Source organism: Seriola dumerili, unplaced genomic scaffold (genome assembly GCF_002260705.1).
Source record: "Seriola dumerili isolate Sdu_G_001 unplaced genomic scaffold, Sdu_1.0 BDQW01000478.1, whole genome shotgun sequence".
Lineage (NCBI taxonomy): Eukaryota > Metazoa > Chordata > Actinopteri > Carangiformes > Carangidae > Seriola > Seriola dumerili.
In genome coordinates, this window is record NW_019174733.1 from 2,590,739 (window position 1) to 2,606,513 (window position 15,775).

Genomic DNA, 15,775 nt, shown 5'->3' on the forward strand with positions numbered 1-15,775 from the left:
ATTACCCTTTTGTTAAATGACACAAAACCAATATCGGTGTTGCTAGGAGTTCATTTTTGTGCTAATTTTAGATAAAGCAAGCTACTGTGTAATGAGAAGGTAAAATTGACAGTATTTCTTCCACCAGTTCCCTGTCACCACATCTCCCACCCTCATCAGTTCAATATATTATTTTACAGTACATTTTGTTGCCCTCTTTTTAATTGATTGATAGGTAGAATTAACACTGAAAATTAATTGCCTGTTTTTGTGCAGTGTTTTGCCCAATATGATATGAGGTGAACTTGGTTCAAGGTGGCACCCTCATTTGGATATAAAATTGTTTTTGAGGACTGGAGTGCCGTGTGTGTTTCGGCTGTGCCAAACAACTATTAAAAGTGAACATGGACTAATAAAAATCGATGTGCCACAAACTCATCTTTTGTTGTTCATTAAGCAATGATCAAACAGTTAAGATCGTGGATTAACCAATGAGACAGGTGAGTCTATCCTCTAGAGTCTGTTTTTCTAATCCAAATTAATTAATGATAAAGATTCATGAAACATCTTTCTGCAGCTCTTGGGGCACAGTGTTTACCCTAATTAGTTCATCTGAAAGGCAAATGGGTGTTAATAGTTGTTTTTCAAGAGCTTGCTGTGTCTCTCCCACACAAGTGACACTGCTGTTTAGGCTGAAAAAACACACACATTAGTCATGTTAAGCTCTTTGCATTGATGTCATTTGAAGGGTCTGCGGTTTTGCACAGAGCTGGTGATGAGCCAGAGCCATTTTACCTGAGTGCTCAAACTGTTTATCCTCTTTGGCAAAGGTAGAGAGCAAGGCTTTCCTTTATTGGCTGTAATTTGAGGTGTGGATTTCTCCCTGCCTGAAAAGGATTATCAGAGTCTTGTTTTGCCAAGAGCCCAGTGTGGAGAGGCAAACTGCTGCCCAATGGGACAATCATTGCCAGAGTGCAGTACTTAAGATTGGTAGCTCTCATATTGCTTTGGGCACAGAGGTGCCAGAAATGATTTGAACTAATGTGAACTGGATTTTGGCTTATATAAGTCTAGCCATTAACTGCTTTTTAGTATTTACATCTTTATTGCTTTCTTTATGAGTTTGACTAGTGGTTTTGTGTTCATTTCAGTATTCTGGAGCGCCACGTCCAGGACCAGATTCCAGGTGCCAAGGTGATTGTAGAGTCAATTGGGCCGCGTCGTCATGGCGATGGCTTTGAACTAGAGGACTACAGTAAGTCGGACCTGATGGTGTACGCCATTGACCCGCTCACCAACAGGGCTATTTCACGCCAGGAGCTCTTCAAGTGAGTGGGTGAATTTTATTACACAAAGTCCAAGCCAGCATTTGGTTTAAATTGATATCCCAATGCCTCCGATGTGCTGCATGTTTCCCCAGCAGTCTTTCTTTGCCCTCTGTCCGTACAGTGAGTCAGCAAATATCTCTTTCTCAGGCTCTGCTTGGCTTCCTCCTCTACAGTGTCTCCACTTTTCACTGCCTTTACGTTCTTTATAAGACTTTGATTATCCTGCAGGTGTACCAAATCTGTCACATGTCAAAGGAAAGGAGCAGATTTAAGGGACAAAAAGGAGGGGGCGAGGTTAGGGATGGGCAAAGTCTGAGTAAAGCATGGTGTATTTCAATCAGCCCATCAATCCATCATGTCAGCGCATTTGAGATTGTTCCATGCGCATGGTAATATGACAGTAAAACATTTTGTTATTATTCTTATTATTTCTGGACTTACTCCTTTTGTTTGGGGACAGAGATAGAGAGACGATTCCTGTGTCACCATGGTCTGCCTGAAACAGTTTGATAAAATACTGTTTGGACACAGAGAGGCCATGTTCTCATAATATTAAAGCACCACAGAAAAAAGTGCTTAACAGACACTTCATCAGAAGAAAAAAAATTTTGACCCAAGCGAGCACAACAGGACAATCTTTTACTCACCTTTTTTATGTTTCTCAGCGTTCTGTAAAAGCCAATCTGACACCAATCTTAAAAAACCAGCTCCACCAGAGCATGAGAGTTGCCAGTCAATATGAAGCAGTTGTCCCCTTCACTCTACAAATATGCTCTCCTGCTTACCTTACATTGAGATGTCTCACACCATCTTCTGCCTTTATTTTTCCTTAAACATATATATATGTTTGCTGCCCATTCTTTTTTGTGTGTGGCTCCCAAGGACCCTCCCTTCTCTCTTTGGAATGAGAGTGGGACAATTTCAGTTCATGTGGAAATCCCCCACTCAAATGACATTTAGAGGTGATTTGTGGGTGAACTGAATTAATCTATAAACATTACACCAGTGTCTTTGACCGTCAGATGAATGTCACAGCCTTTTTTAAGTTGGGGATTGAGTGGAGGGTGTCTTTTTTTTTTTCTTTTTTTTTTAACCAAAACTAGTGACCATCGCCTTGATCACAAGTGGCAGCTTCAGAGAGAGTCGAGCTAATTTTAAAAGAGGCTTGCTACATCCCCGCTTTAATAAGAATCTTCTTCCTTAGATAGAGAGACTGTCAGGAAAACCATTTAGACTAGAGGAGAAAGGCTTCTTTATGCATGCAGTGCATGTCTGTCAATGTTGTGGGGTAATTGCATGTTATATATCTGCGACTTTGCTGTCAGATCACAGAGGGGAAAGAGAAAGACAACAATGTTGAGTGGGTTCTTGCATTATTGAATGTCCTTATGCCACCTTGAACATAGGACTTGCCACCATTTGAGAACTCTAGAGGATAGATTGCCAGAGAGGCCAGATAATAACCTTCATCTCCACTCATTTATTCACCTATAGAAAAACAAAAATGACAGTAATTGAATGTGGCAGTCTGCTCTCTCCTTTTGTAATTCTGAATGTTTGAAAGCCACTTTGCAGCACCTGGTTATTGTTCCAAAATAACACTGGAACAACAGTGGGTGGATTGCTGATATGCATGTCCATTTTACTACAACACCGATGCAAATTCTGCCACAGGTCTGTAATTGAAAGTGTGAATCAACACATGTTGGTAGAAAGGTCACACTGAGTTTAGCTGATTTATTTTTAGTTGTCAAAATCATTTGCACTTAAAGATAGAATAAATGTGTGTGAACTATGTGTCGATCCCCAGTCGCTTTTGCGCCACTCAAAATGTGATGATCTAAATTACCAGATGTCACTGACCTTGAAATAATTGTCTCTCAGCAAATGAGGTATTTAAGCAAATGCTCCGCTGTGTTCACCAGTTGGTCGGTAATTGTGTCTGTCTGCCATTTGTTGCTGAGCAGGTAGCGCACGGTGAGTTTTTAGAGCTCTTTCACTGGAAACAGCTGCCTGCTACCTAAAAGGATGTGGTGAGAGTGAACAAGTTATGGGCGAGACAGCTAAACACTGAGCTACAACTTGCTATAAAGCTGTTTTCATTTTATCATGTGATATATTGTAACTATATTCATGATAGAAGCTTCAACATAAAAATGATATTCAAGAGTTTACAGGATTTTTCCTCCTGTTCTCATATCACAGATTTCTGGATGGGAATGTGCTGGAAATCAACAAGGAGTTCCAGCCGTACCTTGGCGAGGGAGGCCGCATCCTTGAAATCCGCTCTCCAGACATTGTGGCCAGTGTGAAGAAGGCGGCTCAGGCTGTGGGCTACACAGAAGGAGCTCTCCTGGCTCTGGCCATCATCATCATCCTCTGCTGCATCCCTGCCATCCTCATCGTCATGGTCACCTACAAACAGTGAGTACTCTCGCCTCAGTGGTAATCAGTGGCTTCTGTAATCGATTAATCATCTTTAACTGGTTGTCATGATATTAAGAGGGGAATATATTTTAATTAAGCAGACCATTATCTTGGGAGATAATGTGCTGTGCTCGGTTTTGGTTAAAGTTTTGCTCCTCGCAGACAAATCAGATATTTATTGTTTGAATTTTGTTTACATCCTCCACCCTGTGGCCTGTTAGAATAGAGCCAGCAAAACCACTAACAGCTTTTTTGAAAAGTGTATTTGTTGTCACGTATTTAAGATAAAGTGACAGCGCTTGTTTGCTGCCTTTGTGTGTGTGTGTGTCTCTCTCTCTCTCACTTCCTCTCTCTCTCATCAGACATGCTGACTGCGCACTCTGCTGGGCTAATCTCCCTGCTCAGGCTCTGTGAAAGCAGATTAATTAACACTCATTTGTGACAAATATCTACAGCCAATTGTGACCGTCACAGTGCGTCTTCACACTACTTAATCATCTCTGCCCGACACACATGCAATAAACAGTGCTCCCTCTGTCTCTCCAGCTTTATCGCTCTCATTCACACATCACACACTGTGCAGTTTACAAAAAATATGAACATAAAAAGCATCGTTCACATTGGTGAGGGAACTGAACTCTTAGTTGGCAGGAGTCGGGTTCTTATCCGCTGTAATCATTGGTATGCTGCAAGTGTTCCATAAACGGTGATGTTTGGGAAATGTTTATTCACGGCAGATGGGCGGAGTGGTTGTCCTTATGCAAATGCACAGACCAAACACACAGCAGAAAGCTGTTGATGGTGACATTAGACCTAACACACAAACTGTCATAGCAGATGGTGCTTTGTTGGTGGCGACATTACTTTGGTAAAATCGAATGATTTAGGAAATCATTTTCTCATTTCTGTGTCAACATAATTCACCGTTGCCTAAATTTGGGAATGAATGTTATATTTAAAACATGAATCTGTTTATTCATGTGGAATAATTGAATTTTTGTTGTGAATAAGTAATGGCGATATGAAGTGAAGAAGATTCACTTAAAAGCAATGGCTACTTTTGCCTGTAGCCCTGCAGTCACTGCTTGAGGCTTGAGTGCTTCCTGCTTTGCATAGAAATTGGAGAACATACAGAAAGTTTTTCTCCTGTTTCTTCAGTTTAGTGTTTGAATAGCTGAACATACTATGTTATACAAAGATCTTATGTTGTCTGAGTAAGGATTGCATGAATAGGCTAATGCTCACTATTCCCCTAACATGTCTGTTTTAAAAAGACCTGCCAACATTAAATACTTTCTGGCATTAAAATTGCATTAAAGTTACACTTTTGCCAAATAATGTAATTGTGCAGCTTTTTTGTCTCCATCTCACTCTCTTCTTGTCTCCTCTCCTTTCTGCTGCATCAAAACCCATCACCAGGTTCAAAGAGTAAGTAATAATTCCTCTTCTTGTGTGTGTGTGTGTGTGTGTGTGTGTGTGTGTGTGTGTGTGTGTGTGTGTGTGTGTGTGTGTGTGTGTGTGTGTGTTGTGTGTGTGTGTGTGTGTGTGTGTGTGTGTGTGTGTGTGTGTGTGTGTGTGAGTGTGAGAGAGAGAGTGAGAGAGAGAGAATGTGTGTTCATTCAGTTATTTAAAGATTGGTTGCATGTGTGATGATGACGCTATCTAATGCCAGGCTTTTGAAATGGCTCTAGCATAATGACAGGAAGCAGCACTGATTCATCTTGTATTTTCTAGAATGAAAGTTTAATTTGGCAGAACAGTTTCTCTTCAAAACTTGATGAAAAATCAACTCAAAGCCAACAAGACTCATAGCTGTGTACTAAACATCCTTTTACTCAACTCTAACGTTACACTCATCACTCTGCTGTAAACCTTCTGATTTGTTCCCCATCAGTTCACTGGTGTCTTATGTATAATTTAAAGCTGCAAGCAGTGTTGACCAGGCCCTCACACCCTTGTGCACGTCAGGGGTGCTGGTGGGACAGTATTACCTGCGTGGAAACTATAGCTGTAACTATAACTATAACTTCATATTAGCACGTACATGTCTTCAGGTCTGGAGTCTTATCAAACATGTAAAGTTTGGGGCAGTGGACAATGTATATTTGAGTTACAAGAACTTCCTCTTTCATGGCAAAACATTGAAATCTGCCATGCCACCACAAACACAGAGTTCACAGCAATTTAGCATCGCAAACATATACAATAACTTTTTAGTTGTTAGATATCAAAGACTTTATGATATGAGTTACTGATCTATATCATCATAACTTCATTGCCCCCTTGCAATCTAAAACCTTCTTGGACCAGGACTAAAATGGCAGAGAATATTGGATTTTCATGCTGTAGACACATGGAGACTGAGATGGCTGCAGTGTGATAACCATGCAGCCAACAATTGCTAGCTAGCATGTCAGCCATAAGAAATTGAATGAATTGAAATGGTTCATAGTTAAGTGAATTAAGTTAAAATAATGTATCAAGGCTCATTTCTGTAAGTTTGCTTTAGAATTTTTTTTTTCAGCTTTTAACTGTCCAAAACATTTTATATATATACATATTTATATATATCAAGAATAGATGCTACCTAGATACAAGCTACCACTATACCAAGTTTTTTTTTCCCTATCCCCAACATCTCTTTAGACATGACAGAACATAACATCATCTTTAGTTTTACCATCAGTTACTGCATGTGCCTCTTTTTTTTTTTTTTTTTTTTTTACAATAAAATGCCGTGTGAAAACACATGGTTAATTCATGGTAGAGACATCATGCATAACTGATGTGTTTGGTCGCTGCTCACTTTTTAACCACACTCTAGAGAGAGGGAGTTAATTCTTAACTACATTAAATGTGAAAGGAAGAAAGGCTGGTATTTTGGGTTGATTTTTCTTTGTATGTTTGTTGTGGGGTTTTTTCTTCATATATTTTTCCATGTGGACTAGAATCACATGTCTTTGTGACTGTAAATGTTAACACTTTGCACAGGCGACAGGCAGAGTGTGCCAAAACTGCTAGGATTCAGATGGCTTTACCACCGGGAGGGAAAGCACCTCCTGCGGTTGCTCCCAGCACTAACCTCTATGAAGAGCTGGGCGACAGCAGCATGTGAGTCAACCCTGACCATTTATTATACATCTCCTATCCCACCCATCCCACCTCTTCCCATCTCTTCCCATGACAAGCAGGTACTGTATAGTGCTCGGCAGGTTCCTTTCTTTGAATTTCATCCAATCTACCTGCTGCTTTAGACATATTAGTAACTGCGTCAGTGGATCTCTCCGCTCTTTGGCTTTCAAACCATGATCCACTTTAGATGTCTGCAAACCACTCTGTATGCTGCAGCACAGCTGGTGATTAGACTTTAGCTTATGGATGTGTTTCTAATTTGACTGTGTATGCATTTTTGCAAAGCCCTTTCTCAAGGTAAGAGTGTTTAAGTTCATAAAATGCCACATAGTTTACTGGAAATACACAAATACACATTGTGGTCTGAGCTTAATAATTGATGTTGTTTTAAATTATTTTAAACCTTTGATTAGTACCCACACTGAATACTTCCAGAGTTTGCCTATGTCTAGAGTATTTTGCCATCAGCACGATCGGATTTCAGCTTTCACGTTAAATACTACTCAGGTAATGAAATGCTGTTGCTTGTGGAGTAAATTAGGCTGAATTGAAACTGGTGACCCTGCTGTGTTTCGTAATTTTGATTTACAGCCTGTTAAAGCAATACTGTTTTAAAAAAGAAAAGAAAGAAGAAAGAAAGAAAATGAAAATTTAATAGCAAGCTGTAAAGAACTTGAGACAAGAGACAGATGTTGACCAACACTCAACAACAATCAGAAGCTTTTGATTCTGTAGCAGGAGAAAAGCTCTCATGGGGATCGTATTGTAGCTGAGCATCGTTTATTTAGGGGTTGTTTTCCAGCCTGCACTAGGAGTAAGTGGAGCTGGTCCTATAAACAACCCTATTAAAACACTTTGAAACTCGTGTGTGAAACACAAGGAAGGATAGTGTGTTTGCATGAGTGATTGTGCACGCGTCGTGTTTGTGCATACTCTCAGAGGCACACAGCGAATAAATCAGTACAGTATTTCCCCTCAGTATGCAGAAACTCGATGTACCCTTGCGCTTACACTTCCTCCCTGTCTTCATTTTTCGTTAACACCTCTGACATTTCTGCTTTAGTCTTCTTACCATCTGTCTGTGTTTCTATCTTCTCCATCATCTCTATTCCCCTGTCTCTCTGGATTCAGACTGCAGTAAGTAATCCCAAAACATATGAGGTCCATGCATATGATCAATATCATTTGTAAATATAGCACGGGAGTGGCATCTTTGTTTTCCCTCTTGCTTATAGCTTTTGCTGAGCATATGAGCAGACTATATGTAGATATGATTATGGTATGTACCTAACCTTTATGAAAATGGTAGGATTTGTCTTTTCAGTAATCATTAATACCCTCGTAATGCCTGTTTTGTTAATTGACCTTGGTGATGTGGTAGCAGTTGGAAGGTTTTCTAGTTTTTTTTTTTTACTTTAGTTAAATCCATTCACTTCCATGTAGTCAGGAAAAGTGAAGCTTCCTTAGGGACTTCACTTTAGTAGCTTTCACTATAACAGCTGTCCTCTCTCTACCTTTCCATTAGACAGTCATCTCCTATTGTGTTCTGTCCTTTGCGCCACATCTCTTCACATCTCTTAGTGCTGTGACTGATTGCACCAATGCATCCAGTATGGTTGGATGTTGTGAATGTGTATTATACTGTATCTTTGGACCAAAGCTTGGTGTATCTCTGGACATATTAATGTTACTGTTTCAGTATTTGATCACGTAACATTGTAAATGTTGACATTATGCTGCAACTGATCCTTATGTTGAGCAATTTAAATCAATAAACCAATTGCTTTGTTGAATTAATCATAATAAGTCACAGTACTAAGAGTCCTGATAGCGCTGTTGCTTTTGCCTCACCCTTTTTTCATTGCTTCGCTTGCCCTTAAACCATCAATCTTCACCTGTTTCAAGTTTTTTCTTTCCTTTTCACCTCCACCTTTCACTGGGGCAGGGCTAAAAAGTCTGTCATTGAGGAGGCCGACCACCAAAGGATTTTTAGCACCTTTGCCCGTCGCGCCATTGCAGCCCGTGGAAATGGAGCATTGCATGTCAACTTACCCAAGTCAGAGAGCAACGTGACCTTCCTCTCTGACTGCAACCCACTCACGACCCACAACCCTGTCTACGATGACAACAGTCCCCTCAGCAGTCCTGATGTCTATGGACGGGGGGAGAGTCCGTCTGGAAAACGGTTCTCCTTCTCTCCTTCCCACTTGGCAGAGTCAGGATATGTCTGGTCGATGCCCGCTCGCATTCATGGAGGACTGCACGGTTACGAGGAGCCAAGGAGACAAGCTCTCATGGACCCGGACGATTGGGAGTTGCAGATACTCCAAGCAGCCATGAGAGGCGAGCGAAGGCCACAGAGTTCAGACACGCTTCAAATGAGTGGCAGCAAAGAGACCAAGTTGTCGGTCCGCGAGCAAGCCAGGCAGTTTGAGCAACAGGCCCTCCAGGAACGAACCCTCAAGCAAAACAGAGACTCCCAAGGCTCATTCTCTACCATCCTTGTCAGAGATAGAGACAGCGATGACATGCTGGAGCTGACTTCAGAAACCCTTTTCTCCATCATGGATTACCCCTACAGCCCCACATCTGTAGGTAGAGACGTGCCCCCCAGTATTCTAATTTCTCAGGGAGAGGAGTCATGGCCTCTGGCTAGCCAGAGGCCAACTCCACCTGTCCTCCGTAAATTCAGTTCCAGCATCTCCAGCTACATGACAGTGCAGCCTTGTCAAATCATGGTGGAGATCATACCAGACCCACCAGAAAATCCTCCGCCTCCCCCTCCACAGCAGCCTCAACCCCCGCCCCCACCCACATGTCCTCCCTCTAGTCCACCTTTCTCTCCACTTTCAACCCCCCACCCTCGTGAACCTTACTATACCCCTCCATCTTCTCCTCCACCTGACAGATTATCTGACGGATTACCTCCTCCCCCACCTCCACCACCCCTTCCTCCCCCTCCCTCACCTGCTAGCGATCAGTCGCGCCCAATCGTCCAGTTCGTTCCAACGTCTTTGCCTCCCCTGTCCTCGCTTCGCCCTGTTTCAGAACGAAAACACCCCCCTCCTCTCGCCTCATCACAAACTGATGTCGGGAGGAAGGAGCTTAAAGGGATCCTGAAAAACATCCAGAATCTAGCCGACATAGAGAGGTCTGTTGCCAACCTGTACAGCCAAGTAGACAAAAATTGCAAGGTGCCCAAGTTTAACAAGAAACCGCAAGTGACTGAGGAATCAGAGGGTGCTAACAAACTGCAAAGCTCTGATCCCTATGATGAGCAGAGCACGCCAAAAACAACCAACTCCAGCTCTGCAGTCCAAATCAACTCGACAGCAAGTATGAACTGTTCTGAAAATGGAACGAGTCAACTGAACATGGCAGCAGAGGTTCAGCAGACAAGCCAATTGAACTCAAACAGCCCAAACACTGCTGAACACAGTGAACACTTTTCCTCTCAGTCCACAGTGTTCTGACTTTTTCTCTTTGTCTCCAAACTCTCATTATTTCCATTTTTACATTTCCATGCCTGTTTGTTACTTCTAAATACTTCTCTTTTTTTTGCACAGTTGGTAGTATTTTATATAAGCTGTAACAGAATGCTTTTTTACTCAATACTTTGTGTGAAAATCAAATTGTAGTGCCACCTGCCAAGAAATGTGCTCAGTGCTGCCATACTGACTGTACAATATGCTTATGGGCTTGAATTAGAACATAAAAGAGGCTTGCATATACAGAATACCTTTGGCTTAGTTTATTTGTATGGTTTAATGATCTGAACTACTATGAGATCAATGCTAGTGTAAAGTATACCCCAGAGTTCACAGATTAGTCAGTTCATCACGTGATAAGTATGTTGTTTAAGTTCATAATCGTAACATTAACATTTCATAACCAAAACTGTTTTTAATTCAATTTTACTAATCACCAAATTTTTTAAATCCCACATCCCTGAGGTCTGTTTCCCAAACTGTTTCCTGGCTGCATACTGCTGAATTTGAATTTGCTCTTTTCCGTCTTCACCGGGATAAGTGCATGAAAATTTAGGATGCTGTTGCTTCCTGCAGAATCCAAATTAGGCAGAAGAAAAAATTATGTTAGATGTTTTTTTCAAATGAGGGAAGATTACCATAAGAATTTCCCAAAGGTATGCAAATTCTGTGAAATAAGCTTCACAGTATTCAGAAAGGATGATCACACATTTGTTGATGAGACGTATTCATAAACCTGTTGCAGTGATTTAAGCTGATATATTGCATTTTTGGGTGTACTTAACAGGAACTATGTGCAGTGATGAATAAATGTGAGACAGAACTTCACAGATGTTCAACAATATACAAAAAGAAATCTAGAAATGCTTACACTGAAACAAACATTACATGAAATAAAAAATATTAGATATTATACAAAGACAGACTACAGAAAATCCTTTAATTTAAATGTAGTACAATTCATTGCAGATATGATGCGGCCAGACACTTCTAAGTGAAAACATCTTCTTATGCTGGACAAAGCATCACCTATAAAAATACATTGACTTTGGTCCCCCAACAGACTCGTGTTGAATAAAGAGAGCCAACCTCTGGGGGACCTGTCTATTCACATGTGTGCAGAGATCCTCTCAGCATGATAAAGTAGTCACTATGATGTTTGGCTGCACACTGGAAAAGGCTAATTAGAGAACCAATCAATCGTTAACTAGGGCCGCTGCCTGTGGGACTGTCAACTACTGTTACCCTCTCCTTTCCTTTTCCATTCCTCTGACCTTCTGCTTGTCCCATTTGTCTGTGCTTCTCTCGCTCACTTCTTCTCCCCCTGTAGTTATTTCTAATACTTTCCAATCCGTGGCCTCCTCTTGTTAATCTTTCCTCGTGGATCTCAGGAGATTCTATTACCTTCTTTACACTCATTGCAATGCAGCCTCTGTCCCCTCTCTTCCATTTTTTCTGTGCTCAGGTTTTTCGCTTCCTCTCTTCTCTCTCTTTCTTCCAGATACCCTTCATTCGTTTGTTTCACCCTCCATGCCCTAAGGAAAATGGTCTTAGCATACCTCCCTTCCAGAGAAATGTAATGTTTGATTCATCACACATTGCCTTGATGGGCAGATCGAAGGCTTGCTAATTCTGTATTCTGTGTTCACTACATGGGGTAATCTCTTTTGTAAAGAGGCTAGCAGCTCACATGCTGTTTTTTTCAACCCAAAAAGCAGTAAGCTTGAATGGATGGTATTCTTTATATTCCATTTTTTACAATTGGTTTTATCAAACTCTTTTGTGTCCCGGCTGATAATTCAGTGCAACAGAATGGAAAAAAAAAAAATACAAGAGAAAAAGAATTGTAACATTTTCCCAATTTTGATGATTAAAGTGGTTCTAAACTTTATTTCCAGAGCACTTTTCTAAGGGAAAATCACAAAACCAGGATTTAAAAATAGCTTAAGAATAAAAGTATGGAGAAATTTTAAAGATGACTCACCAAACCAGATCTCAGCGCAGTGCGTTCAAGAAAATAGAAACCAAAGACAATATGTTGTACAAAAATGTAAGATATAGCTAATATCCAAGTACAAACAAAATGCTGATCAGAGAGATCCTTTGTTGCATGAAAACATCGACCTTCACTAACACCACATACTACATATACTACACATTATGTTTTTGTTAAAGGAATAGTTCTTATTTGGTAATTTTGGGAAATACATTCATTTGGTTTTTTACTGAGAGTTTGATGAGAAGATCACTGCCATATCGTATTGTTTTGTTGGTGAATGTATTTGTTGGGTTAGGATTAGGGTTAGAATGTATTTGTTGGCAGCAGAATAATAAGACCTGGTTAAAGTGCATAAAAATCTGCAGTGACAAACTCAAGAGCTACTTATTTAAAGAGCCAAGATCCACCCTATTATAGATATGATACACAGATTTCTTCAATATTGAAGTCTTGTTGTAATTCTGACCTCACCTCTCCCACCTCTTTTTCTACAACATTACCTTATCACACATCTTCCCCCAAGTCCTCTCTTGTGCAAACTTCCTATGGCTGCTGTCCACTGAGCCATTTTTCTTGATGTTGTATGAAGCAGCAGTAGCCGGCAGCCAAGCCAATAGGTCATCCATCAGATCCCACTCCCATCATCCACTCTGCCTGGGAGGTGTGGCCATATGGCTCTGCCCTGTCCCCTGGTCCCTGCCCATAATAACAGATTACAGCTCTCCAGAGGAAGCTCACATCATTGCTTGGCCATATATCTGAGTGTGAAAGTCGTCATTATTTATGGGCCCAGACAGGTTACAGTTGTACGCTTGTGAACCTGGAGGTTTCAGTCGGGCTGCTCCATTACTCCCCGTTTCTCATTGACTTGTACTGAATTCACTGCAGATGCACTGCCGTTGCCTTCAAGAGCAGCTCTGAGTTGTTGTTTTTTTATCTGTTTGATAGAGTGGAATTCCTAAGATTTACTTAACTTCAATTTAGAAAAAAAAACATTGCCGTCTGTGGAGAGAAAATTGCACATTATGACGTGATAACCAAAGACAATTTTATTAACTTTCTTTGAGTTAGTAATTCCTCCATGAATCACAATGTCCTTTTCATATCTGCTAGGAGATGCTCTAGATATGTCTGTGTAAACACTGACTTTTTTCAAACTCCAATCTTCGCAGCCTCTTTGATATTTGCGTTTATTGTATCTTTTTTTTCTCGCTGTTTGGATGAGATAACGGGAGAAAAAACAGCCCACACCAGCGTGATAACATTGTGGCCTTAGGCACCCTCTTTAAAACTGAAGAATATCTGCAACTCTTTAATTTAACACATGAAAATGCACAGTAAGTAAAGCTGCAATTTCCTCACTGGTCAGCAGAATGTAGACGCGCCAGCCTTAAGTATACTTAACATTTAATTTATCTAAAAGCACTTGATATTTTGCTGTCAGTCCATATTTATTATTTGTCTTATTTTCTCCTTTCTGCGGCACACAGCAGGCGAGGCTACGGCAGACAGGTAAGCATTCCTGTTGTGATGTGTTTTTATCTTATTGTTGTGCCAAGACTTTTTGTCACTCTCAAGGCAGCTTGAGGCAGCTTATATCCTATTATTCTTATCTATAACTCGCTTGATGGAAAACACTGAATGAGATTAAGATGAGATCCTGGTGATAGGACTTCTGACACTGACATTACAGTTTAGGTTTGGTTCGAAAGTCTGTTGTATTTTCCAATGTTCCTGTCAAACGGCAGATAAGCATTTGGATGAGTTTTTCTCCTCTGTTGGAAAAAAACATAATCAGAGACCAAACAAAGTGACTCTGTTGTGACTCTGACAATTTTGACATTAAACTCTCTTTTTGTCACCTTCAAATGTTAACATCCAACAGACGCAGGACGTTTTATGTTTTTGTTGCAATTTCTTACTTTCTTACTCCACTGCTTGGTTAACTCCTTCCCTCTTTTTCCTTTATTTCCATCAATATTTCATCATATTTTCACCTTGCTCCTCCATGGTGTATAACAGATTTAGCAGTACACTTGAGAGAGACCTGCATTTTCTGGCTTTAAATCTGAAATGTGTAGAGTGAACTCTTCCTATGTTTGTGTCTCTCTTGAGCATCCCTTCCTTCCATTACCTTATCCTTCTTCTGTACTAATATTTGGCAGCAACAGCAACTGCTGAGACCGTCTCTTCTGAGACCTGAGGTAGAAACTGCTTTTCTTAATTCGCAGGGATTGTAGTCAATCTGCTGTATATTTACCCTGTCTGATCCTGCTGCTCTTCTTCCGCTGTCTTTCTGTGAAGAGTGCTGAGTAATTTTTTTTTTCTGCCTCACTGAAATGCAGGAACTGTCCATGGAGTCAGGTATTGACCCGGGCCAAGACTACTACACACAGGACTACTATAATTATGACCAAGGGTGAGCATGCAGCCCAATAATAGTCTCATCTCTCTACAGTCTTACTCTAATCCATGGAACTGATCTCCATCGATTCATTTAAAGGGAAAAAAAAAAAAAAAATTCCATCATTACAACCTATTTATCGTGACCTTGCCTTCCAGCTCCCAGTGCTGAGGTCCTTGGGGGATGAAGAGCATTTCAAAGATGTTCAGACTAAAATGATGTGGATAACTTATGCTGCCCCTTCAGTATTACATACTATCAGAATTTTTATCCTCTCTTCTCCCACCAAATGAGATCATTTATGCTGCCTTAAATCAGGTACCTGAGGGCCTGAAAGTGTTTTCCCATGGTTTAGTGGAGAGAGGATGTTTTGGCTTGCCTGTTACGTTGCCCATACGGTCTAAAGAGGAAAAACATGAACTCAAAGCTGGAACAGCTGCACAGTAATTGTTATTCATTAAATGCTCCCACTCTCTTGCAGGTGACTTGCACCACTCTGGGGAATTACCCTACAAGTTTATCAAAACAGCGAGAAGCTTTTACACCTGATATTGCTGAAAGAAAATCTGACTAATGTTAATGTGTTGTAATTGTCTCTGCATCCACTCACCGACCTACCTTTCCTGTCATCTTTAATAACTTTAATTACTGTGTCTGAATCACACCAGCCTTCATTTGCAACAGGCTGTAATTATATTTTAATGGTATGTCACAAAGTTCATAGCAAAAGCTGCAGTTGCCAGTGAGTGTGCCATCACTGTGATCGGATACCTTTGATCTGTGTCTATTTGCATTGAGGGGCACATTTTAACAACAGTTAAGCTTTTAATCCAGCTATCACCAGGCCCTCACGTGTTAACAGAGTGCCTGTGACGTCGACCTCTTTCCCTCCCCCTTGTACAATAAGAAGAGTAATTCACATGTTCAATATCAATGATCTAAGCCAATTAAGGCCATCCACCTCACTAATGGAGAATACCCAATGGTTGACAGTATTTTAATATACGATTTATATTTT

General features: G+C 40.7%; 1 protein-coding gene across 1 annotated transcript in view; it reads left to right on the plus strand.

The window, feature by feature from the left end:
• pcdh15 (protocadherin related 15) overlaps window positions 1-15,775 on the plus strand; it is a 137,750-nt gene that overhangs the window by 117,197 nt on the left and 4,778 nt on the right. Inside the window, exons 30-36 of the mRNA XM_022763554.1 lie at window positions 1,131-1,307; window positions 3,513-3,731; window positions 5,154-5,162; window positions 6,726-6,845; window positions 13,844-13,865; window positions 14,519-14,557; window positions 14,699-14,772. Coding sequence (XP_022619275.1) covers window positions 1,131-1,307; window positions 3,513-3,731; window positions 5,154-5,162; window positions 6,726-6,845; window positions 13,844-13,865; window positions 14,519-14,557; window positions 14,699-14,772 — 660 coding nt within the window. The remainder of the gene's footprint in view (window positions 1-1,130; window positions 1,308-3,512; window positions 3,732-5,153; window positions 5,163-6,725; window positions 6,846-13,843; window positions 13,866-14,518; window positions 14,558-14,698; window positions 14,773-15,775) is intronic.